Here is a 25,464-nt window from a genome sequence, read left to right on the forward strand (position 1 = left end):
GAGAATGGGCAGATATCAGGTGTCTTCCTGGAGAAGTAACAGCAATAAAGTGCTGACAGCCCACTCACCCCAGTTACTATCACCATGAGACACCAGAGGCAAATTGCCTCTGTCACCCAAAGTGGCATGGTGGGACTAAAAAGGAACTATATGGAAGAATAAGGTGAATCTAACAGATCAAGCCAAGAAAAAAAAAAAAGTATAGGCAGAGAGATAGGCAAGAGCATACACTGTGCCTAGGGCCAGGAGCTGGCTCGGGAAGCTGTGGGGACAGGCTGTGATGGGAATTAGGCCAAGTTTGGGGACAGGATGAACTATTTCACTGAAGTGGAGAAGGATCATGCTCCTAAATAAGACAGAGAAGCTGGTTTCCGGCTATGTTGGAGACAGAAATCAATGAAGGAAAAACATCCATGATGGCCAAGCAGGTTGTTGTTTCCGACTGTTTGGCACTTAGTTAAAACAAGGATGGTGCACAGCTGCTGTGGGCTTGATGGAACTGTTGATAAGCTTCCTGCTACTATCTGCACTAACCAATTATTCCTTGGCCCCAGAGCCAGTACTTCTCTGAAGGTAGGAGGTCCAGATACCTCCTATGGGCAGACTGATGGAGAAAAGAACATGTTCTTCTCCAGATATCTTTAGCCAAGTATGTCCATAAAAGCTGCAGTGTGCTTCATGATGTTAGTGTTCCTTAGACTGGTTGTTCAGAGCTCCTCAGCATGGACTTGAAATAACTGTACAGGCAATCCTGGTGCTATGGGAAACTATGACTGTAAAGGTCAGATCAGGTCTGGTAGTAGTGGCACACACCTTTAGTCCCAGCACTGAGTAGGCAGAGGCAGGCAGATCTTTGTGAATCTGAGGCCAGCCTGGTGTACAGAGCAAGTACCAGGACAGCCAGGGCTATACAGAGAGACTGTCTCAAAAAAGACCAAAAGGATGGCCCAGGGTCTGGCTGCTTCAAACTGGGGAAGGGATCTGCCTAAGGAAGAATGCCAAAACATGTGGCCTGATCACTGTTAAGTGTGTTCTTCATAGTGAACATGGAGGCAGCTAATGATCATGGAGAAGGCAGAGTTTGAACCCAGTTCAAGGCACTTAAATCATATGGACCCAGGTACTGGTTTGCATAACTTCACTGGCACCTCATGTCTGTTATGTAGAGTAAGAGGTATTAACTTCCATTTTTATTTGCCCAGAAAGCTTATAGCTGGAATAGCCCATTGGGGTGGTACTTATTTGAACCAGAGAACTCCAGAGATACTCCTTCCTTCCCTGGAGACAGCCAGGATGGCTATATCTGGGTTATTATCATTTTATTGGGATTTAGGTTCCAAACAAGGTACAGAGCAGTGGTGAGAGGGTCTCGAGGTTGCTGGGTAATAAGGGAAGATCAGGCTTGGCTACATGAACCACTGCCTGAGGCCAAATGGAAACCAGGACTGGAAAGGATCTGGGGAGGGAGGACTGGGGCTTAGGAATGCACGAAGATCAGCGAATGGTGTATCGTACATAGGGGACCTCGACATCTTCGCCACTTTCATCGTTGCAGCACAGCTCAAGCACCAGTGCTCGCACATGGCGGCCCAGCTTTCTCTTTGACACTCGGCTCACAATCTCTGTCATCCTAGATAAAGGGGTGAGGATAAGGAAAGAGGGCCAGGAAGACAAAGCATTAGAGGAAGGGGAGGTAGGTGAGGGTAGGAGAGGTGATGGTCGGAGTGGAAGAGCTTCAAAAGCTGAGACTCCCCACCCATCACAAGGAACACAGGGCCTTTCCCAGCCTGCCTGGCAATAGCCTACTCACGGCTGATCCAACCGTTCCTTGAGCTTAGCAGCTGGCATGAAGAAAGAATAGAGCATGGACACGCCCTGGGACAGCATTGTGATCTCTAATTTGTGCTCTGTCTGGAAGGCAGGAGTGGGAAGCAGCAGTGTTAGGATGGCGGGAGGGCCAAAAAGTTATCTATATATCTTGTCCTCCAGGTGGGGGGAGAGGGAGAGAGAACCTTACCTTAAAGTAGTCAAGGAACTGCTTGAGGGTCATCTCCTCACCATTAGGCTGTAGCCCTTGTACTTCAAAGCGATCCCACAATGTCCACTCTTGATTATAGTACTGCAAGAAGAGAGAATGGGATGTGAGGCATTCCAGAAGTCCCTACCCTCCCTGCCCATGCATGCAGACCCAATTAAGTGAGATCATAACCTTTTATTCAAAGCCTTCTCATAGCTCCTGTGTCACTCTAAGTAAACACCGAACCTTTACAATGATGGGTCCTATGCCACAAGGAGAACCCCATTCTCATCTTCTATCCACTATCTTCTCAATCACTCTGATCTACTGACTTTTATTTCCTTAGCACTCTTGAAAAAAAGATGCAGGCATATTTCGATTGGAACTCTGACCTAGTGACCAGGTCTAATGCAAACCAAAGCAAGTTCTATTGAGATACACTTTATTACAGGTCCATCTTGTGTGTGGGCACCTACCTGGTGACGAGGTGCAGCAAGAGGTTCCGAAAACCCAAAGAAGGGCAGAGCCAAGTTCAGGAAACCATTTTTGTAGGAATCAAGTTGTTGGTGCCCCTGAACTACCTTGTAGAGCTCCAGACACACAAGGCCAACCACAGCGGCTGTGGTTGTGGCGATGGCTGGGATGATCTTCCCTGCAATCAGCTTGCTCTGAGAAATAGACCAAGGAAGATGTTATAATTTATGAGACTGAAGGTCTACAGGAGAGGATGGGATATAAGGAACACAAGCCCGAAAGTGAGTGGATAGAACATCAGCCTTAAAGTCTCCTGACCTTGTGTCGGTCTGCAGGGGAAATATCATAGTTTTCGGCCCGAAGATTGGATGCAGCCACAATGAAATCCATATGGAAATTGCTGTCATCATCCTGAATAAGAAAGAGTAGTAGATCAGATAATAAGGTTTCTGGACTCTTGGGATATAAGTATCCTCCAATGCCTATTACCTGCTGGTCTGTCAAAAGTAAAGCTACATGGCATTCCATGATTTGATCACTATAAAGGCTTGGACTGGCTCCATAGTTCTAGATCCCCATTCTTTACAACCCTGTCTATGCTTAGCTCACCCCAACTGTCCTACCCAAGGCCCCTTCCAAAAGCACCTTCTCAAAATCAATGGGGTACATCTTAAATCCAGGCAACTTGTCTGGGCTGGGCAACGTGGCTTTGAGCTCTTCAAGTCGGCTGTCATCTGCATAAAAAGAAAAACACAGCCCTTTAGATGCAAACAGTGAGGTAGAAAGCCTTAGGGTAAGGCAAAGGGTTAGTCTGATGAGATTTTGGAGAGATACCCTAGAATCAAGGGCCAAAGGGGGAAGGGCAGAGCAGAACAGAGAGCAAACCTGAAAAAGGCAGGAATAAAGGCTATCAAGATCTAGAGAGGCCGGGCAGTGGTGGCGCACACCTTTATTCCCAGCACTTGGGAGGCAGAGGCAGGCAGATTTCTGAGTTCGAGGCCAGCCTGGTCTACAGAGTGAGTTCCAGGACAGCCAGGGCTGCACAGAGAAACCCTGTCTCGAAAAACCAAAAAAAAAAAAAAAAAAAAAAAAAAAAAAAAAAAGATCTGGAGAGACACTAGGAATAGAAACCTAAGAGAAAGTAGAGTGATCAGATGGATGGGGTGTCAGTCAGTCTTGTGGGGATATAGGGAAGTATATAAGCATGAATATATACTTCATATACTTCATAGGGAAGGATCCAGGGGGAGATAGAGAAGATACAGAAAGGAGACAAGATGGAGGATGAGATAGGGAAGAGGAAATGTGCCAGAAGAAAGTTAGAGGGAACCTGTGGAGGAGGTAGAAGAAAAGACTAAAGGAAGTATACAGAGAAGAACATGAAAAAGCAGGTATTTCAGAAAAAAAGATGGGGATGGGGAAGAGGGGAGGCCAAGACAGGGAGGTTTTACAGAGCTATAGACAAATTTCAGATGTCCAAAAGGGAAGGCATGGGGACTAAGTTATGATGGGCAACATTAGGGTAAACTCATACACAGAGAGAATCAGGGTGGAGAGATGGATGGATGGGAAGACATGGGACATCTGGAATTAGACAAAGTGGGCAAGAATTTAAGGAGAAGACCCCCGCTGGAGATCATTGCCCAGAGATGAACAGATTGAGAAGCAGAGAAAAGAATAAAACCAAGGCAAATATGCACCAAGCAAGAAGAACAAAGTTTGTTTTCCTGGTATTGAGGATGGGAGGGAGGGAGAGACTGAGCCTCCAACAGATTGTCTTCATTTCAGGTGAGGGAGGTGCAAAGGAAGGTGAGGTCACAGAGCTATTAGTAGAAGACTAAAGAAACTAGGGACAGATAGGGGCAGTGAATTCTGACCAAATGGCCAATCACTCTCACCAACAGAGGCATTGGCGCTCTGCAACTCCTGGTCAGAAACATGGATCTTGACACCAGACTTGGGGGTGAACTCTGGGACTTGTACTGATTGCAGGAGTGAGGCCACAGCAGCTCGGTCTTGGGAGCCAGTCAACCCATAGGTCTGGGCAAAAAGGTTGGCAGCAGCCATCACATAATCCAGATGCAATGTCTAGGGGAAGGCAGGGCATGGTAGGGTTAACACATCCGCCCTTGGACGGGAAGCCACCACCTCCTTCCCATCTACCCATCCTTTCTGTATCTGACCCCAGGAAAACCCAGTAAGAAGACTTACATTGTTAACATCAAAAGTAAGTGGGTGTGGACAGCGTTTGGGTCCAGACCAGAAAGGGGCCCCTGAGCTGGTGAGCTAAAACAAAGAAAGAGAGTTTCAAGAGCATGATCTCTAACAATCCTAGATGTACCCCAACTCACTAACCTTAGCTGGGTCCTGAAGAGGGCTGGAGTCAATCATCTAAGACCTATACTGCAAGGTCCTGGCTAAGAAAACCATCAATTCTTAGACACTTGCTTTACTTGCTAGTCTAGACTGGATCACCAGGTATGTACTTAGTATTAATAAATACCAATGAATCCTCACAGAAACATAACTGTGAAACGTAACTATTCCTCCTTTAAGCTAAAGAAAGATACAGAGAAATGACTTGCCCAAGTTTAGAGAAAACTAGGATTTGAATAAATGCTGACTCCCTTGCTCTCAAGTCAAGAATCTCTGCCCTGAGGTTTACTACAATCCTGATAAAAATCAGGTCAGACACAGCCTACAGCACAGTGAAGAGGAACAACAAGAGAACCAGTTCTCTTGCTTCAAGGAATGAAGGATGAAACAAAAGGTCTTTTTTTTTTTTTTTGACATCTTTTGTCCCAGATACCAGACACATCTGGACTAATAACTGGGAGAAGCTACTTAAAGTCTGTAGCAAACTGGTTGCAAGGAAACTCATGCTGCCAAACAAACATGTTACCTGGTCGGGAGGAAAGTTGTGCAGTAGTTGCCGGATGTTGTTACAGTACTGGGTGTGCCAGTGGTGGCAGGCCCAGGTCACACAGTCGCCCCAAGTCTGTGGTCGCTGCAGCACCAGGCTGCGCTGCACAGCTTCCAGCACCTCCAATGGCTGGGTACCAGCCAGCCGCAATGTCCGCTCCACAAATTTGGAGTCTCTGTTAGGGAGTAGAGGGGACCGAGGGGCAAGATTATATATATAGTGGCCATGGAACTAGGCTCCAGGGTAATCCCATTTTTCTCCATGGAAAGCTCCTTGATCCCCCGCAGAAGCATGAGAACTGAACATTTAGTCTTTTGAAAAGTGTGCACCTAGCATTGAGGGTGACAGCTGAAGAAAGCAGAGAATGTCTTTGGTGGCAGGCAGGAGGGTGGGGTGTGGAAGTTACTCACGTGAGGTACTGATTAACATTTTCTGCTGGCTGCTTGAAAAGACCTTCAAATTCATCCCGAGCCCACTGCAGGCAGAACAAATGGATTTTATGGAACAGTGGACAAAATAAGCTTCTACAGGCTTGTGAAAGTCGTCGTCATGGACAATGCAAGTAGGAAATATCCAGCTATTTTGGGAAAGCAAAAGCTCCCAACCTTTCACACTCCCTCATGAACTTGGTCTGGGAAATAACTATACCAATGTATGTGAGGAAAAAATGCATTAAGACCTGTACATGTGTACTATGCCTTGATTTAAAAAAAACATGTGTATTGGCTAAGGGTATTTTACAACTTTTGTTTTTGTTTTTTAAAGATTTATTTATGTATATGAGTACAGTCAGTCTTCAGACACACCAGAAGAAGGCATCAGATTCCATTACAGATGGCTGTGAGCCACATGTAGTTGCTGGGAATTGAACTCAGGACCTCTGGAAGAGCTGTCAGTGCTCTTAACCACTGAGCCATCTCTCCAGCTCTGTATTTTACAACTTAAAAACGGGATTGCTCCAGGTTCAATGCTGGATACAATTGTACTCCTGACTCATCAAAAAAATGGTAGAGAAGTGTTTGCCTAAACCCTAGGTTTGGTCTTTAGTACCAAAATACAAACAAGCAATCAAACAAAAATAGATTCGATCCAATAATAAATCCTTTCTCTCTCTACGAAGAAACTTCTCAGGAAATAAGATATTGGCTCTATCCTCTTTCCTATGTATATGTAAAATGGTGCCAGTTAAACAGCCCCAGTGAGAATGGAAGAATGTTAAGGCACAAATAAGTTCAAGGTTACACATGCCCCAGTGAGACTGGTGGGCACACAAAATTAACACAGCCACTTTGGAACAGCAGGGTCAAAAGGAAATGTGTGATAGATAGGATTGGTCTTTTCCCACTCCTCTATTCCTACTATCTATCCTAATGTGTTGGACTCCAGCACTGCACTTAGAATGCTTCTGATAGCACTAGAGATATCCTTGTGGCCTAAGTACTTACCACATAGATGTGGTAACTTCATAACATTTTAGGTCCATAATATACAGCACTGTTCCATATGTGTATGGCTGTTCTGCATGTATGTTAGTGCATCACATGCATGCAGTACACATGCAGGGCACCAGATCCCTTGGAGCTGGAGGTAGCAACACTGTCACTGTAAATGGCCAAGTAGGTGCTTAGAATCTCAGGTCTTCTGGAAGAGCAGCAGCCATTGCTCTTAACTGCTGAGCTATCTCTAAGTTGTTATGGATGGTTTCACTAACATCTAATGAGAAGTCGAAAATCCACCTGCCTCTGCCACTTCAGTGCTGAGATCAAAGGTGTATGCCACTTGACCGGCAGTGGTGGCGCACACCTTTAATCCCAGCACTTGGAAGGCAGAGGCAGGCAGATTTCTGAGTTCGAGGCCAGCCTGGTCTAAAAGGTGTATGCCACCATACCTAGCATATCAATCTAAGAAAACATAACAAAACACTGTTAAACTTAGGTGAGGAATGATACTTCAGCATTCACCATTCTTTCTTTGTTTGGTTTTTCTCTGATAAGGTCTTGTTTTGTAGTCCAAGTGGCCTTGACCTCACAGCAATCCTCTTGCCTTAATCTCTCAACTACTGGTAAGCCAAGACATTTTACCTGTCTACATACTGGAAAAAACCCTCAAAAGTAGGAATCACAAGAAGACTAAGTCTTTTCAGACATGCTAAAGTGCCAGGTGGAAAGAAAGGTGCTAGAAGAAAACATATTTTATGTTTAGGCCTGTAACTACCAGGAAGCCAAGGGCCTGGTAAACACAATCTGCCCTCTTTCCTTTCCCCTGAGCACCACTCACCTGCAGAGTATGTTCGATGGCATTGGGAAAGTTTTTCAGGGTACAAATGGGGATGGATTTCTCTGGTGGATCCTGGCTAGAGCTGTATGATTCTGTCAAGAAGGGGATCACCACCTGCACGTTGCCCTTCGTGCCCAGTGTGCCAGACTCTAGCAGTGGCTTCCGATAGTATACACAGCGGCGATCCATGTACATGCCTGTATGATGGGGGTGGGGACAAGGATGAGATAGCCTTGAGACAAGGAAAGGCATACTAGGAAAGAACAGGAAAACCTAGACCCTCACTCTTTTGCCCTTGCTTTCTTTACCAGCCTTGAAAACTTACGGGCATCTACATTGTCCAGGGCATTGGCCACACCATCCAAATTTTGGAAAAAATCATCATCATAGATACGCTCCGTGTCAGGACCTACACGGTTCTGGTGGCTTGTCACCTGGATGTAAGGATTCATCTGGCGCACAGCTGCAGCGGCCGTGTCAGACTTTAACTTCTGTGAAATCAGGAGATGCAGTTGAAGGTAGAACATGGGTGTATTCACTCGACATCACAGAGAGCTGTCCCCTGAACACTCATTGATTGCTAGAAGAACCAGGCCCTGAGTTCAGGAGGCTCCCTGGCTTAGCAGAATATTCTAAGATAATACTACATGGCCAGGCCTGAGATGGAAAAGATGGTGTCAGAGATTGGAAAGAAAACAGAAGACAAACATATATTGCAGACAATTGACTACCTGGGGTTTCTTTGGAGCACTGCAAGCTAGAATAGATTTCCCCAAACATAACCAGATGGTTCAACAATAAATAAGCATAAGTGTTGTGAAAGCAAAATCAGGTCACATCCCTCCTATGCTTAGAACCTTTCCCTGGCTCTTATCCCCACTTAGGGCAAAGTGAATTGGTTCCCAGTACCTCTCAAGAGTAAAATGAGACCTTCCTTAAAATAGCATGATACAATCTGCAAACTAAGGGCCCCCTGCAAGCTCTACTTGCTCCTTTTTAACCCTTTGCCGAGTGCCAATATTGTTCTGTTTCTTACTGTTACATTTTATCTATATTGTTTGTTTTGAGACAGTTTCAATGTAGCTCAGTCAGAGACCAGATTGGCCTCAAACTCGGCCTGACTCTGCCTCCTGAGTGAATGGGTGGGCCTAGCTATATCTCTATTTTATCAACAATGTATCTGTCCTTCATTATTTACCTTCCTCGCTAGAACCTTTAGTTTTTATTTTTTGAGACAGAGTTTTCTGTGTAGACCTGGCTGTCCTGGAACTCATTTTGCGGCTCAGGCTGTCCTTGAACTCAAGAAATCCACCGGCCTCTCAAGCACTGAGAAGAAAGGTATGAACTGTGTCCTGGCTAATTTTATTCTTCATTATATCTCAAATATCTACAACAGTAACTCCTAAAGTTACTATTCATTGAGTAACTTAACGAATAGGAATACTAGACAGATAACAATGATACTGGCCTTATAGAAAGCCTCATATGGTACCTCAGTTTCAAACTGAAGGGTCACCTGGCTGACTACAATGTCATCCTTCAGAAGGCCTATTTCTAAAAGTGGCCCTTGGCCGGAGTCTAGGAACTTAAGAGATGTCCTCATCACCACCCCACCTAATAATAATGGCTCAGCGTGCCTGAACTGTTTGTGTGGACAGTGTAGTTTATGTTAAGCACCTTCTTTCCCTCTAGATTCAGGAATTCTGATACACAACCAAATCCCAGTAAAAAAAAAAACCCTAGGTACAGATGAACAAGCTTTTCTGGCTTTCAGGAGTATTGTTATATTTGTTACTGGGGAAATTCATCTTCTGCAATCTCGCTAGGCAATAATTATTAAGATACTTGTGGCTGACTTTGTTCTTCACTCATTGATTGTGCTGTGTTCCTTTTCTGCACTAGTCCTTCTAGGCAGTCACTGAGTTTGGGATATTTTTGGGAGCCCCCAAGACAGCTGTCCCAAAGCAGCAGTGATAAGGGCTGGATTGATGGCTCAGTGGTTAAGAGCACTTGTTGGTCTTCTAGAGGACTAAGTTTTGGTTCTCAACACATCTGATGGCCCACAACCCACTTATAACCCCAGAATTACAATTCTAGAGGATCCAACATACTCTTCCAGGCTCTTCAGGGACTAGGCACATACACGGTGGACATATATACATGCAGGCCCTCATGTATACATGAGTTCTGGGATTAAAGATGTGCCACAGTTGTTGAGGGAGTTGCATGAAGACCAAGCTGCAATGCTGCTGAGTATGTTGGGGGAGGACTGTGATTGGGATGTAAAGTGAATAAATAAATTATTGGGGGAAAAAAAGATGTGCCATAGCACACCTAGCAATAAATAAATCGTTTTTAAAGTCAACGGAAAAAGGAACTGAAAGGGCAGCTCAGTGGTAGACTTTATAACTAGCTATCTAGCACATGTATGCTAGACAGCTCTAGATTCAACCCCCAGTATTGATAAAGAAAGAAAAGAGAAGAAACTGACTTGGCGGTTGTTTAGAAAAAGAGATAAAAAAAAATAACTAATTCAAGGTAGGGTTACTTAATGTTTGCTAAAAGAATGACAGAAACAGAGGGTGAGAAGGGCCAAAGGAAAGATAAGTCTATCTTTACTAGAAATACTGTGGATAGGACAAGAAAAGGACAAGAAAATGAGATGTCAGAGACCCATCCCCTACGCCCTCCCATCCATCTCACCGTGACATCCCAGGGCCGGAAGAGAAACTGTCGGTTTAGATTTGATTTTTCAATGGTGTCCATGTCTGTGACCACGACCTCTCCACCCTCTCCACAGCCTAGCCCAATCATGGCAAAGTTCTTGAGCAATTCACAGCCAATGGCCCCTGCACCCACCTAAGAAACAGGCAAGAAGAGACACAGAGGCAAGTCAGGGTGATACAAGTGAATACAAAGCCACCCAAGGTTCCTCATGTCTGCTAGAAACAATATAATAGAGCAAAAAAGGCTACTGCCACATGTCCAAGTCCCAGTGCTGTAAGAAATGACCTTTTATAATCTGAAGATGAGACCAAGAGGTAACAGGTTAAAGAGATAATGCAGAAGAAAACCCCCCAAAAGTGGCCAGAGACCAAGGGAGGTGAACACTCTATGTGTCCAGTAAGACCACTCACCAGGAAGTACTTTTGCTTGCCCAGCTTCTCCTGAAGGTCTGACCCAAATACTGCTACCTGCCCATCATAACGGTTCTGGCGCTGAGGAACATCAAGTGAGGAGGGTCAGAGAGAAGCTTCCTGAGAAATAACCCCAATAATGCCTTCCCTCCAGCCCATTCACATACCGGGAGGCACTTTTCTTCTGTCAGAGCCTCTTTGTCCTCTGGGAGACATTCAAGAGCATCAAAGTACAACCACTGCATGATGGGCATAAACTTTCCAGAGCAGGCCTAGTGAAGGAGAAGGAAAGAGCAAGTGGCCAGTGTTAATCAAGCCCTTCCACATTTGGATACAAGTAATAGAGGCAAGAAGAAACCCCCACTGACCTTCATGACTTCCTGGGCAGCAAGGCCCCCAATGAAAGCATTTATGGGTGCCAGGTCCCCAGCAGCAACATAAGCTAGTTTCCGAATAAGGTCTTCATCCAAGTTCTCCTGTTGTACTGCAGGTGGGGACCGAGCATTCACAGCCTGAGCTAGGGCCACCAGTTCTGTTGCATCTTCCTGGTAGGGCAAAGAAAAGAAGATTTCTCAGGCTACTGTCAAGGGACAGACAGTTGACAAGCACAGGTATGGGTGGGCCTTTAGCACCAAGGATTTCTATCCTGACTGGCTGCTGGCCCAACTACCTACCTCATTTCGTGGTCGAGGTGGTCTGTTGTGCTGAGCACAGAATTGGTGCAGAGCTTGGAAGCCAATGTGCAGTTGGGCAGGGCGAGAATACTTGGCAAAGTCAGTCATCACAAAGTCAGGCTCTACCAGTGATGCTGGCAAGGATTTCTGCAGAAAAGCAGCAAATAAGAAGAGAAGGAATAAACAGAGAATTTGGAACCGATAGGTCACACCCCTCTGGCAAAATATTTACATTTCATAACTGTACCAACGAAAATAACTTTATGGTTAGGGCTACCACAATACAAGGAACTGTCTTGTTAGCATTAGGAAGGTTGGGAACCACTGTTCTAGAAACAACCACCATGAATTACTGCCCCCAATACTCACAAAGCTAATCTTTTTAGGTACTTTGACCTGACTGACGATGCCTCCACGAATGTAGTCAGAGAAGCTGGAGGTGTCACAGATGCTAAAGGTATAAGGACCTAGAGTAGATAGGGAGGCTGTCAGTCTTCCATGCCCTCTTTAAAGTTTATAAAACTCAAGAGACAAGGAAAAAGAACATATGCCTGACCCAGTGTAGACACCAGATATTCTTTCAACCACAGTCCTCACTAGGGACCAGAAACTATCTTCTCTCTGCTTCAGAGCTAGTTCAGACACCATGAGACTGTCATGTCCCTGGTCCTAGGTCTACACTTCTTGGCTGCTTTTCCCAAATCAGTTTAGACATCATCAAATCTTTTGATCTGCCCTGTTCAAAACACAAGAAGCTCCTTTTCCTCAACTCAGATCCTAGGGGCCCATGCTATTAACACTCAAATAGTTGGCCCTTCTTCCCCATGTCCATTGGCTCTGGTGGGTTCCTAGATTCTCTGATCTACTTCAGGTACTCCGGATATAGCTCCCATCACTCTGAACCCAAGGACTCCTCTCTTTTAAATCTCCTAGCCAGTTACCCTATGATAACCCCATGGTCCCAGCTCACCCAGCACTTTGATCTCCATGGGCTGACATCCATTGAGTTGGATCATCCCCTGTACTTCTGAGAATGAGACGAAGTCACCAGTCTCAAAGCCATGTCGGGCTTCATCAAGGCAGGTAACCACACCGGGGTTGTCCTGATTAAAAAAAAAGTGAGCCTCAGAAGCAAGTCTAGGTATAAGAGTATAGAGAGGGCTGCCACTGCCTATCTGTCTGCCAAGACCCCTGGGGCTGATTTCCTTACCTTGGTGACCATTGAAACCATAGCACTAAGTGGCTGCTCCCCATTGGAATCTGTGAGGACCATTTCCTCTCCAAAATCACAGAAAAGTTGCCTGTAGAGAGTGGTAAGAGGACTGATGCCTGAGGCCCACACAAGGCCCAAGGCATGTTTCAAGATGCACTGGATGTGTGCTGGTCAAACTTGGTACATCACAGAGGGGATACAGCAGTACTAATGTCACACAGGGAGAGGCGAACACACACAATATGAAATGTGGGTTGTAAAAGAAGGATGAGGGTCTTGGTCTAGAAAAGGTTGTGGAGAAAGGCATGCAGAAGTGTTACTCACCCAAATAGGCCTCTTGTATCTGCCACTACTAGCTTGATGCCACGGCTATGACAGAACTCACCCACTCGCAGCTGATCTTCCAGGGGGCTGTCGGTAAGGACCACCACCTGTGGAGAAATAGAGCTCAGGTCAAGAGGCCAGAACTAGGACGAAGAAGAGAAGAAACAATAACAGAGAATGGTGGGAAGAGGTACAGGCAGTCCTGAAGGCAGTTATCCTCCTGGTCCTCCAGGCCTCTCTCTTAAAGACCTTCTGGGGATCAGATTCAGTGAGAGGAAAACACAGCAAAGAGAAAACGAAAGCTTAGAGCATGTTGGGGAAGGTAGAATGGTACTGGGCACAGACTACAGAACAGCTGACTCATTTGTTTGCTAACTGCCTACAACCGTGCCATGTGCCATGCCCTGTAAGACAGGCAGGGCGAAATGGTTTCAAGCCAAAGTCTGAGCTCACTCTTACAATACCTACCTGTTGGTGGTTCTCAAGATGGTATCCACTCCACTACAATTTTTGAAACTGCTCTACCTTCTATGCCCATCAGCATGAGCTCCTACTACTATGTCTGAGTGTTGTTGCTACAGTACCTTGGCCCTTGGGAACCTTAGGCCCTGAGGCAGTCTCTCAGTTCTCACAGACTAGGCTTTTAAACTAGTAAATGCCTGTGCCATCTTTCCTGTGTCCAAGCTGCTATTCTCCTTGCCTAATCCTCATAGGAACCCCATAAGTCAGTACTGCTGCCATTCCTATTCTGAAAATGGAAAGAGTAAAGCCCAGGATCTAAGTGACCTGCCTAAAGATACACTAGAAGAGCTAGACACTCATAGCAGGACACTGTCTCCATCTTTTCCCCAAAGGCAGGCCCAAGGTCTCTTATTGTCTGCATTTTCTCTGCTCTCATGAATAATGCTTGATGATCAAGACAACATTAAATAGTGAATAGTACCAAAAATACAGAACATGAGTTCTGTGAAAAGCAAGCAGGAGACTGAGCAATCACCAAGTACCTGGAAGCCGCTAAGGAAGTCTTCAACAAGAGGCCCAGTGTAAGCAGTGACAGGTACATAGCTGTTGAGTTCAGCAAGTCGGGGCTGGGATACCTCCGCTCGATTTTTACCAATGTCCTCCTCCCGAAGGTAAAACTGTAAGAGACAGGTGGGCAGGAGGATAAGGCTGTGGCACAGAGAAGCAGGTGTCTCAGCAGGGGGAAAAGGATGTTGGAAAGCAGTACCTGGGAGGAGAGATCAGCCCACTGAGTAGTGCCTTGGTCATGTAGGATGACAGCCTTGACCCCACCAAGGATGATGTTCTTAGCAATTTCTACACCCAAGCCCCGCAAGCCTGAGACAAGGACGCTGGATGTCTGGAGCATTTTCATTGCCTCATGGCCCAAAACGTACCTGTCAAGTTAGAGGGTACTCCAGGTCATGGTCCAGCCCACCCCATCCAGTTCTTTCAGTGCCCCTTCCCACCTCAGGCAGACTTCAGCCTGACTTACAGCTGCCGGGAGTAAAGACTCTCGTCTATGTCTGCTTCACTGCCGTTCTTCGCCATTCCCTGGAGATAGAGAGCAAGAATGGGTTCGGGACAACATGCATGAGTGGGGTGTGGGGTGCGGGCAAATGGAGAGTAATATCAAAGACTCCCTTTCCTACCACCACACCTGCCACTCTCCAGAGAGAAGATACTCACGTTGGTTGGGACTGAGGACACTTCGGACAGCACAGACTGTGCAGAGGAGCAGTTAGAACCCGGCTTTGGATCAGGCCCGGACACGCGACGTTTCTTGGACAGCGGCGAGCTGGACATCTAGGGGAGAAAGACAGGCCAGAGGTTAAGCCTAGGATACATGGGCATATTTTTCTGGTTTGTTTGTTTGTTTGAAATACAGGGTCTTACCATGTAGCCTTGATTAACCTTAAACTATTTTTCTACTTATTACTGGTAATAGTGGGGGAAGATTTAAGTATTAGCAAATCTACATTAGGAAAGAAACTAGCACAGAAAGATGAAGTCGCTTATCCAGGATCACAGCACTCATGATTTGAACCAAGGTGGTTTGGCTTGCAAATGCACACAGCTAAGTCATTTTGTCTTTCCCTAGCCCAGCATAAGGAAAAGGCGTCAATCCTATGGAGTAAAAGGAAGACCACCATTCTGGGAAGATTAGAGGATAGATGTAGACCCAGGAAATACTCAGGTTTCAAACCTTGTCCCTGGTAAGTATCATGTAGAGCTGCTCCCTCACTTTGCAAAATGGGTGATGATATAGCTCCATGGGTTTGCTGAGATGAGAAAAGATACAGACCACAGGCCCTAGAAGGGCTCAGGGTGGAGCTTTACAAAGCCCAAGCCTTTCTCCTGGTTTTAGGAATAGACAACAACCCAGGCCAACAAAACAGGCTGCACAAAACGAGAAAACACAACATTTCTAACGTCTCTTCAGCAGGTGAAATCCTTTCAACAGGTTAGCAGTAATGATAAAAGTGTATTTACCGGGAGTAGATACACTGTATCAGAGGGCACACTGAGCACTTTACTAGCCTTGTCGCTGTCTGTCCTCAGGGCGACCCTGTGGGAACTGAACTACTATTTACCCCAGGTCACATGGAAGGAAAAACTTCATTCAGGCATGTCTGGTGACTTGACCAAAGTTCCAACTCAGAGTGGTTGAACTGGGATCAGACCAGATCCAATGACTCTGAAGTCCAAGCCCTTTCTAGATCTAGCAAATTTCATGCTCTCAATTGTCCTGACTCTGCAAGGCAGGGCTTAAGGTCCCTGTTGGTTGAACAAATGAGAAAACCTGAGCTCATAATGATTAAGTGATATACTAGATGGGGAAGGGGGAATAATACAGCCTGCTGTTGGAAGTGAAGTCTAATGGTGGTGGATTCAGATGCTTATAAATACAAGATAGGACCTAGAATCACTTTGTAGACCCAGTGGCTCTTCAAAGCACCAAGCCTTTACATATACCCTGAGTTTTCTCTGTTCATACAAATATTCTTACAATGAAATCTTTTCTGACCTTTAAGACCACTACCATATCTTAGATTCCATCTTGGCAGTGTCACATTCTAATATGAACACAATGACAATAGTTCCCTACTCTCTAGCCCATCAGTCACAAAAGTAAAGGGCGTTGTCTAATGCCAACAATGCCTGTGAACTACATAAGCCTACTCTTACCATAAATAGAAAGTGAAAGCTTGGAGAACTTCTCTCACTTGCCCTGGCTCATGTCATTTGTCCAGTCAGTTTGTATGGTTTTTCTACATGAGGAGCGTCAGAATTTGGCTTTGGGTCCAGCCCAGACTACTCAGAGATGGGCGGTAAAGAAAGGGAGAAGAGAGGAAGTAGGAGGCTGCCTAGGGTCAAAGTCTGCCAGTGCAGTTGCTGGGAATGTTTGATCCAACTTGGTTAGGAAAAGAATTGATAACCTAGGAGGGAGACAAAGGTAATTCCTATCTTGCATTTACTGGCAGTGACTTGGCATAGAGATCTTATTTCCTCTAAGCTCATTTTCTCCAAAAGCTGGGAGAAAAGGAACTGTCCTCCTGATGAGGCTCAAAGAGGCTATCTGTGGTCAAAACTCAAGGACTTGAGGACAGAGGTGCCTCCCAAGACACCCACAGGGGCCTCCATTACTTAGTTATCTGCTTTCCCTTGTCACTGGTTGGTTGGTTCTGAGCATATTCTTTCTCCACTCCCTATACCAGACAAAATCCAGAGAGCTCTTTATCAGCCCTTTACCTCTGCACTCTCACCCAGTGCTGGCAGCAAGGGTCTATCTAAGTAAGCAGGTTTGGGATCACTGTTCAAAAGTGGACTTGGAAGCCAGGTGTGGCAGTACAAGCCCACAACCACAACACTTAGGAGGCAGAGGCAGGATGACGCTTAAGTTTTGAGGCCAACCTGAACTGTATAGCGAGACTCTATTTCAAAAACAATATAAAAAGGAAAATTTCAATTGCCAGGTTTTGGAAAGCCCCTTTATCAAGGTAAGCAGGAGGAGTCTGGGGCAGAGACTCTGGGACAAGAGCTAAAGATTCCACTATTCTCATCCAAAAAAAAAAAAAAAAAAACAGTCTCCATCCTTTCTCCCTCAACATGTGCTCAGCCTTCTCTGTTTAGAATATATTTTCCAAAACTTACTTGGCAAAGCTGAAATAAAAGCATTTCAAAGTTACCTGGGGTCTCCAAACTGATGACTTGAAGCCTGAGAATACTGTATTCCCAAAGCAGAGAAAGGCTGAGCAGGGGAACCTGGGGTAGGCTTAGGAAGCAGAGCTAGTTGACTGAGGTGCAAAAGATACTGTACAGGGGAGGATGCTGAGGCCTGTCAACCTTTCTGGGAGGTTTTAAATGACAAGTCTCAAGAAAGGCATCAGAGAAAATGACTGAGTTCAAGGAGCTGTGAAAGAAATAATAAGAGACCCACCCCCAAAAATAACATTGATTAAAAAAAAAACAATTAAAGCTGGGCGGTGGTGGTGCAGGCCTTTAATCCCAGCACTTGGGAGGCAGAGGCAGGCGGATTTCTGAGTTCGAGGCCAGCCTGGTCTACAGAGTGAGTTCCAGGATAGCCAGGGCTATACAGAGAAACCCTGTCTAGAAAAACAAAAACAAAAACAAAAAAAACAAAACAAAAAAAAAAAAAAACAAAAAAAAAAAAACCCCAAAAAACTCCCCCCACAAAAAGAAAAAACCAATTAGAGAAAGAGACACACACACACACACACACACACCCAAAAGAGACCTTAACAGGCCGTATAAATGGTGAGGGTGTTGGACAGAGGTATTTCCAAGAAAGATTTAACTCTGGGTCTCTAGAAAGAGGTGGGAGAATGTAGATCATGAGATACTGCAGGAAGATGCTGGGGCTGACAGTCTTAGATTCTAGTGATAGAAACTCTTCACCACAAATAATGGGAATGCACAGAAAAATGTCTTTGATGCTGACACTATAGTGCCAAGAAGCTGTGAGATTAAGTGCTAAGAGGCTAGGAGAGGTCTCTGAGGGCAGACTCTTGGAGAGAGATTTCTAATGGAGCATCAAAGGCCTTGTGTGGATCGAAACAGGTACCACAGCTGCTGATAGGGTGAAGAAGGGAAAATGAATTCCACATAGTTCAAGACTTAAAAAGGTTACTAAGAGCTAAGCATGGTGGTGTTCACTTTTGATCCCAGTACCAGTGAGGCAGAGGCAGGCTGGTCTCTAAGAGTTTGAGACCAGGCAAAGCCACACAGTAAAACTCTGTAATAATGATTGATAATAATAGATTACCAAGCAAATACTGGCTAGATCACCAAATGGAGTTAGGTTTCTCTAATCAATCCTGTGACTCCACAGTAAACAGATACTGAGGTTTTCTACTCCTATGGGAGATAAATGGGCCTGTTGGGGAAAGGGGTATCTGAGAGTGATAGAGCTTTAGTGAAGTCAAAAGCAAATGCTGAGACTCTCTGAATGATGATACTAGGAACCTTTAAAAAAGATGAGGGCAGATTCTGAGGTCTGTTGTTAGATTAAGGGATCTATAAAAAGAGAGCTAGAATGCTGGTCTGCCTTTGAAGGCAAAAATTGGGTCTAGGATGAGACCGTCTGGCAGACGAGGCTGCAAATCAAGAGTCTGAAAGAGTAGATGGTGGCAAGAGATCACTAATGGAGAACTTTGTCTAAACAGGTCCTCCCTGATGTCTAGTCCCCTGAGAGACTAAAGGAAATATACGGGAGGTTAAGGATGGCTGATAGAGAAGACAATGCGTTAAGAACAATGAGAGCATGAAAAAGGGGAGGTGGTCCCTAAAAGCAGGCAGAGTGTCTAAAAGCAAATGCTGAAGAGTCTAAGAATGCCAGGTGTAAACGATGGAGGATGCTAAGTCAAAGTGGTATTGGGAGATCTCAAATGTAGGAATGGGTTTCCCGCGGAAAGGCCAGGAAGACAGCTTTTCACTGGGTTTAATCCAGATGGCAGCTCTAAAGACAGATAGTATCCTAGGGCGGGGGGAGGGGAGATTCTGGATGAAAATGGTAGACAAGGCTCTTCTTTCGGAAATGAAGGCCACGCGGACCTTTCCTGAAGTCTGGCCCCTCTTAAGCCATGAGAGTAAATACTGAAGGGCTAGGAAGAGTCTCAAGGGAGATTGCGGGGCAGGTCTTCAAATAGCACACAAGTATGGACGGCTTTCACAAGCAGCAACGCCGAATTCCGGTGCCTTTATGGGAGACTGTGCGGAGTGGAGTTCTGACAGGAAATGCAAGGCTCAGGATCGGATCAAGGGATCTGGTTATAGTGCTGCGCCAGATGTCCCCAGAAGCAGAGACAGGGGTCTGATGTCAAGGTCAGATTTCAGAGCCCAAGGGAATAGGGGTGGTCCCAGATAGAAATGATCCACTCCACCCTAGGATTTGCAGCCCCCCGCCCGATTGTCTAGTGATCCCTAATACCCAGGACACTGCAGTGCATGCAGACATCGGGCTGGCAGGGAGCCAGCAGGGACCCTCCCATACCTCCCAGAGCCCTTGCGCTTCGAGCCAGGTGCAGAGAAAAGCTATTACCAATGCCGGTTCCCCGGGTCGCGCCGCCGCCAACTCCTCAAGGAGCCGAAATCAAGCTCGGCCGCCACCCTCCTCTTTTTCCTCCTCCTCCTGCCGCCTGGGCCAGCTAGGACCACTGTCTCCTTCTCCTCCCCTGATCGCTGTGGTTGTGGTCCCCCCCTGCCACGCTCCTTCACCTCAGCAGCCGACACAAGATGGCGGCGGCAGAGCCCAGGGCCGGAACAAAACCCTAAGCCCCACCCCCAGAAACCCGGATGCAAGAGGACCTCGCCCACTCATGAATCATGTATTTTCCCTTCCCAGTTTGGGACTTGTTTAATTAGAAGGAGAACAGCTCCACCAAGTGGCTCTGGATGCAGTTAACTAGAAAAACAGGTAGAGCAAGAGGCCATGGCCCATGAAATATGAATAAAGAACCATTGCAGCTAAGCTGTCAAAGAAATCAAGGAAGGACCTCAAGGCCATTCTTCCCGATCGTGAATTGCAAAGCAAGGTGATGGGTTTACTAAGACTAGGCAGCCAGAAAGATGTCAAAGCATGACAACCACACCCCATGCTCATGAATAATGAATGATCTTGCAGCTGCCGGGAATCAAGGAGACCAAAGCTACATCTTATTCATGAATAATGCACGAGTGTCAGTGGGATGGAACAAAAGAGGCAGGCCTGCCTTATTGCTCCATCTAATACCCAGTAAGCAAGAAACAGGGCTACTGCAGGAAGAAACGCACTCCTCTGGCTCCTCAATACTGAATGACGCTGCTGGGGCTGCTACAGTAAGTAGCAGCTCTACTTGAAAACAGAGAGGTCAAGAAAGGTGGCACCTACCGGGTGTGTTGGGACATACCTTTAATCCCAGCTCTCAGGGGGCAGAAGCAGGAGGATCTCTGAGTCTGAGGCCTGTCTGATCTATAAAGGGAGTTCCAGGACAACCAGCGCTACACATAGAAACCCTGTCTCGCGGTGGCGGGGGGAGGGAGTGTAGGGTGTGGGGTGTGGGTGGGAACACCGAAAGAAAGGTTGCACCCAGGTTGCACTTATGTGCATGGTGCCGCATGTCTTTAATCTCAGCACTAGGAAGGTGGAAGCAGGAGGCTCATTAGTTTGAGACAGCCTGGTTAACAGGAAACCCTGTCTCCAAAAACAAACAACAACAACAACAAAAAAAACCAAAACCAAAAACATCTACCAATCCCGTCCAGTTCATGAATTATTCATGAGGCTTGATGGACAGCCTCCCACCCAAGGTAGCCCCGCCCAGCAAGCAGAAATTATGAGACAATAGTCAAGGCACTCGTCATAAAGGATAACCCTGCAAAGCCAGAGTGAGCATAGTCCTTGCTTGTCATCCTTGACTACTTAGGGCTTATCTTGCCTCAGCTAAATACAGACTCACTACATGCCTTTGATAGGCAAGGATAGTAATGCAACTAATCCACCTCAGTTGGAGATGTAGACTATGGATAAAGCACTTTCCCAACACCCTGGGTTCAATCCATATACTATCATAAAAAACAAACAAACAAACAGAAAAACCTCACACCAATCCCCACCTCCAAAACTTCAGCCGAGACTGATGAAATGTGTTAGGAGAATAAGTACAGAGAGAGGTCTTAGAGCACTGCTGATTTGTAAGCTGTTACACTTTTCAAATATATGTAACTAAATGTTACATATTTGTATCAACCCAAAAGTACTTACGTTTGAGGATATATTCAGCCACTTTCTGTAAAATTATCAACTTGAATGTTTCCAGATCAGAAAATGAGGATTAAGAATAAGAATTTACCTCGTGCCGGGCGGTGGTGGCGCACGCCTTTAACCCCAGCACTTGGGAGGCAGAGGCAGGCGGATTTCTGAGTTCGAGGCCAGCCTGGTCTACCGAGTGAGTTCCAAGACAGCCAGGGCTATACAGAGAAACCCTGTCTCGAAAAACAAAAAACAAAAAACAAAAAACAAAAAACAAAAAAAAAAAAAAAAAGAACTTACCTCGTGATTGAGTAAATACGTAGAAAGGGTACAGAATAATGCCTGGCATATAGTACCATATTATTAGCCTGAGCAGTAGCAACACTTTTTTTAAAAGACAGGGTTTTGTTGGGGTGTGCTAGCATGGCAGTAATTCCACAGTACTTGGCAGGCTGATGCAGAAGGATCATTGGCAAGTCTGGGGGAAAACAGACCCTGGAGAAAGACGCAGAAGTAGATACACAGAGGGAAGAAAGAAGAGAGAAGAGGGAGAGGGAAAGAAGAGGAAGAGGGAGAAAGAGGGGTTTGAGACCACGCTAGTTTCAAACTCCCCTATTCAAGAGATCCTCCTGCCTCACTCAGCCTCCCAAATACTCCTTTTAATTTCACAGTACTTGGCAGACTGAGACAGGTCGGTCCCTAATTCTCGGCAAGTCTTGGGAAACATAGTGACAGACCGGGAGGTGAGGGAAAGAGGTGGAGAAGTGCAGAGGGAGAGGAGGAGGAGAGAGAGGACAGGAGAGAGAGAAGAGAGAGGAGAGGGGTGGGGAGGGGAGGGGAGGGGAGGGGAGGGGAGGGGAGGGGAGGAGAGTCGGAGTGCGCACTAGTAATGGCACCATTAAATTGGCTTGGTGATGGAGAGCATTATCCAACTCTGAAACCCAATAGATCAGATTTCGGCTTTAGGACAAATTACTTACCTGTCCTGTATCTCTGATTCCTTATCTATGAAGTAGGATGGAACCTACTTTTGAGAAGTTGTGAAGATAAAATGGATTAACACAATGGGTGTAAATTATTCTTATTATCTCGCATACCTACTTTACTTTTCGGGCTCTCGAAAAGACTTGCCAAAGATGGGACTTGAATTCAGAGTCTCGGGTTAGTAATCTAGAATTACTGAGACAAGGCACGAACAATATCTGCGGCACCGTCTCCAGCATCATCTCTGATAGATGCCGGGTTTAAATGCTGGAACCTGTGAGGGAAAGCTAACCTCCGATCCCGAAGAAGAAACTGTAAAGGCCACGCCCCTAATAAATTATGCATAGCACCCGTAGAAAAGCTAGAAAGAAAGAAAGAAAGAAAGAAAGAAAGAAAGAAAGAAAGAAAGAAAGAATGCAAGCAAGCAAGCCCCCTGAGCGCTACTCACCTTCACAGATTATTGTATGGATTATCAATAAACTCTAGTTTGTGAGGCAGACTTCGAGATACCCCGTCAACACGCCCCTTCCGTACGCTGATCCGCCCCCTAGAGAGCAATTCATAAGCTGACACTTCTAGTGGACCAGGTGCGAAAGAGGGTTCGTACCATAGCCCCACCCCTCATAAATGAATAAAGCAGCAACCAAGGACCGTTCAGTGGCCCGGTAGACCTACGTCCGCTCGGAAAAGCCAGGCAGACAGTCTTTCCTGGCCTCGGTTGAGAGGCTCCTTTCCCACCCACCGTCTGGGCCCCTGAAATGTCCGGGTTTCACAGCACAGGGTAAAGCAGCCGCACAGACCTCATCACCTAGTCAGAGGTCACAAAGGCCACTGATACCTCCACAATGCCACGTCGGTGCTGAACATTCTCACTGTCACCCGGTCTGGTCCCAAGACAAGCCCTCCCCAACTCCCGCCTTGACTTTAGTAACTTCAAACTTCTCTCCTCTTGGAGAGCCCAAAATTTCTGCCCGCCAGCAGAGTACTCATGCAGACTCCGAATCTCCCCCAAGCGCCCCCTAAGCCCGGCTTCCAAGAGGTATAAATCTGAGTCTGAGAACTACCTCATAAAACAGACTCCTAAATGCCACCCGAGTCCCCAAGCACCGCTTCCTAAGGGTCTCCTCAAAAGCAGACACCCACTGAATGCCACCCGGGCCCCACAACCTCCAAACAAGACCATTAGGGATCCCTGAAGTTGGAATTAGGGAAGCACCCTCTTCCAAATGCTGTCCAGAGGCTTGGGGGCAACGTGCTCCCGCTCACCCCCAGTGCTGGGCGGAAGCCTCGCCTTCCTTCTGGAGACAAGCCGAAGCCACAGGGCAACGGAAGAGCAAACCACCCTGGTCGTGTAAAAAGAACCAGAGTTTGCGCGGAGCTCGGAAGCGCGGGGCCTTAGAGGGCCGGGTCTGGGGTGTACCATAGTTGCCTGAGTAGAGGGGCATTTCTCCCTACTTCTGCGTCCCTGGCACCGGTTTTAGGGCCATATATACCCTACTAGTTGTGGTACAACCCAATACGCGGTGCATGCTGGGAATGGTAGTCCTGTCCCGCTAATGCCTGGTGCACGTGGTGGGCATCAGCCCCTAGAATATGGGAAAATGTAAGCTAGGTTTATTTCCTAGAACTGTGTGCTCTGTGAGGATGGGAAAAGGGAACGGGATATGATAGTGCCTCCAGATTAGAATACAACCTAATCGCAGGAAGGCTGGAACTCCGGTGGCCAAAAGCGTTCATTCATTTTTTTTTTTCCATTTCTGGAGCTCAAGATGTGGGCTAGGTGCGGCACTACTTCCTTGCCCTCATGGAACAATATTCTATCGTGACAAACAGCCCCTAAACATAACAAATAAGAACAAACAATAGCCTCACATATACACATGCATTATAATAAGAAGTCAGTGACTACATAAATGACCATGTATGAACAAATACGTGTGCGTATATTTAACAGGAACTCCTTATGCAACTTAGTCTGGCTGAATGTGCTTACAGCCCAAGCTGATCGTGGACTTGTGATTCTCCTGCTTCTTCCACCAAGTGCTGAGATTATTTACAGGCATGGACCACCATGCCCAGCTGCAAATGATAATATGTAAATGATTTAGATCTATTTGTATCAATGCATTTTATTCAATGCATTGTGTATGTAACTATATGACTGAGTAGACATTGTATATACAGCTATTGTATACATTGTATAATATGTAGTTACTGTATCTAACCATACATCCCTTAACAACAGTGATCATTTTAAAGAACTGTCTTGTATGTCTTGCATGAACTTATATAAAACCAAATTGTACAACGTTGCTCACCTAAGCTACATGGTTCAGTCCAAGACTCCCAGGCCGTATATATATTGGACTAGTGATATTTGTGCATCAAAACATAGTAAAACTACAAAAAAAAAGCTAGACATTATTGGCTGTGCTTGGTGGTGAAAAGCTTGTATAGAATGCGTAAACCCTAGATTTGATCCTTGACAATCAGAATAATATCCTTCAGAACAATAATAATAAAGTAAAGCAAAATAACAAACACAAAACCAAAATGCTGGATAACAGGAAAATTTCAGTTTCGTTTTAATCTTTTGAGAATAGACAAATATGCTTTCTGTACATATACCACTGTACATGATAGTTGCTAAATGCTATGGAGAAAAATAGACCGCAGTAAAGTGGATTTGTTAGAATAGGTTGCAGTTTTACACAGTGGTGATGTGTAAGGAAAGATATTTAACCTAAAATGCTTCTATCACCTCAGATTCAGTATTTCAAATATTGCCAATGACTTTCACATTTGCTCATCTGAAAGATTTCTTGAGCACCTATTCAGTGCAGAATTCTGGGGACACAACAAAGATTTCATCCTTGCAGTAGTCAAGAACATTCTTCCCAAAGATTTTTCCTTTATTCATCTCTTGCATACGAACAGAAGAAAGGGGTGTAGAGAGAATATTGGGAGCAAAAAGCCTTAAGGTTGGCGTATATGAAAAAGAGCCACAATGGTTTGTAGAGTTGGAGGGAAAGAAGGAGGAGCATTAGATGAGGTTTGGGGACAGATTAACTAGGTTCTTGTAAATCAGATTGAGATGTTTAGCATTTAAGATTCATGGAGAGGGGCTAGGGAGATAGCTGAGTGGTTTACTTGAGGACCTGAGTTTGATCAGGACCCGAGCATTCATACA

General features: G+C 45.7%; 1 protein-coding gene across 2 annotated transcripts; it reads right to left on the reverse strand.

Annotated features, from left to right (window-relative positions):
• Window positions 1-1,304: 1,304 nt before the first annotated feature.
• On the reverse strand, window positions 1,305-23,665 carry Uba1 (ubiquitin like modifier activating enzyme 1). 2 transcript variants are annotated; one of them, XM_034484893.2, is made up of 27 exons: window positions 23,541-23,665; window positions 22,723-22,821; window positions 14,729-14,845; window positions 14,535-14,593; window positions 14,268-14,436; window positions 14,044-14,178; window positions 13,040-13,146; window positions 12,713-12,803; window positions 12,473-12,605; window positions 11,872-11,969; window positions 11,503-11,649; window positions 11,197-11,373; window positions 10,996-11,100; window positions 10,829-10,909; window positions 10,395-10,550; window positions 8,017-8,182; window positions 7,692-7,888; window positions 5,825-5,889; window positions 5,394-5,589; window positions 4,703-4,777; window positions 4,390-4,579; window positions 3,137-3,225; window positions 2,810-2,902; window positions 2,494-2,685; window positions 2,018-2,119; window positions 1,811-1,911; window positions 1,305-1,630 (listed from the first exon to the last, which is right to left on the reverse strand). In XM_034484893.2, the coding sequence occupies exons 3-27, from the start codon at window positions 14,843-14,845 to the stop codon at window positions 1,495-1,497; spliced, it is 3,177 nt and encodes a 1,058-aa protein (XP_034340784.1). In that variant the 5' UTR covers window positions 22,723-22,821; window positions 23,541-23,665; the 3' UTR covers window positions 1,305-1,494. The 2 variants fall into 2 exon arrangements, with proteins under 2 accessions (XP_034340784.1, XP_034340783.1); XM_034484892.2 differs by lacking the exons at window positions 22,723-22,821; window positions 23,541-23,665 and adding an exon at window positions 19,602-19,839.
• Window positions 23,666-25,464: the final 1,799 nt, after the last annotated feature.

Source organism: Arvicanthis niloticus, chromosome X (assembly GCF_011762505.2).
Source record: "Arvicanthis niloticus isolate mArvNil1 chromosome X, mArvNil1.pat.X, whole genome shotgun sequence".
In the NCBI taxonomy this organism is placed as follows: Eukaryota; Metazoa; Chordata; class Mammalia; order Rodentia; family Muridae; genus Arvicanthis; species Arvicanthis niloticus.

Excerpts from the sequence above, each read along its gene's own strand:
- Uba1 (XM_034484893.2), bottom strand. The coding sequence starts at position 14,845 with ATGTCCAGCTCGCCGCTGTCCAAGAAACGTCGCGTGTCCGGGCCTGAT. Across the intron at positions 5,590-5,824 it reads AATGTTAATCAGTACCTCAC|AGACTCCAAATTTGTGGAGC; the intron begins GTGAGTAACTTC and ends ACTCCCTAACAG. Across the intron at positions 3,226-4,389 it reads GAGCGCCAATGCCTCTGTTG|ATGACAGCCGACTTGAAGAG; the intron begins GTGAGAGTGATT and ends CTTTTTATGCAG.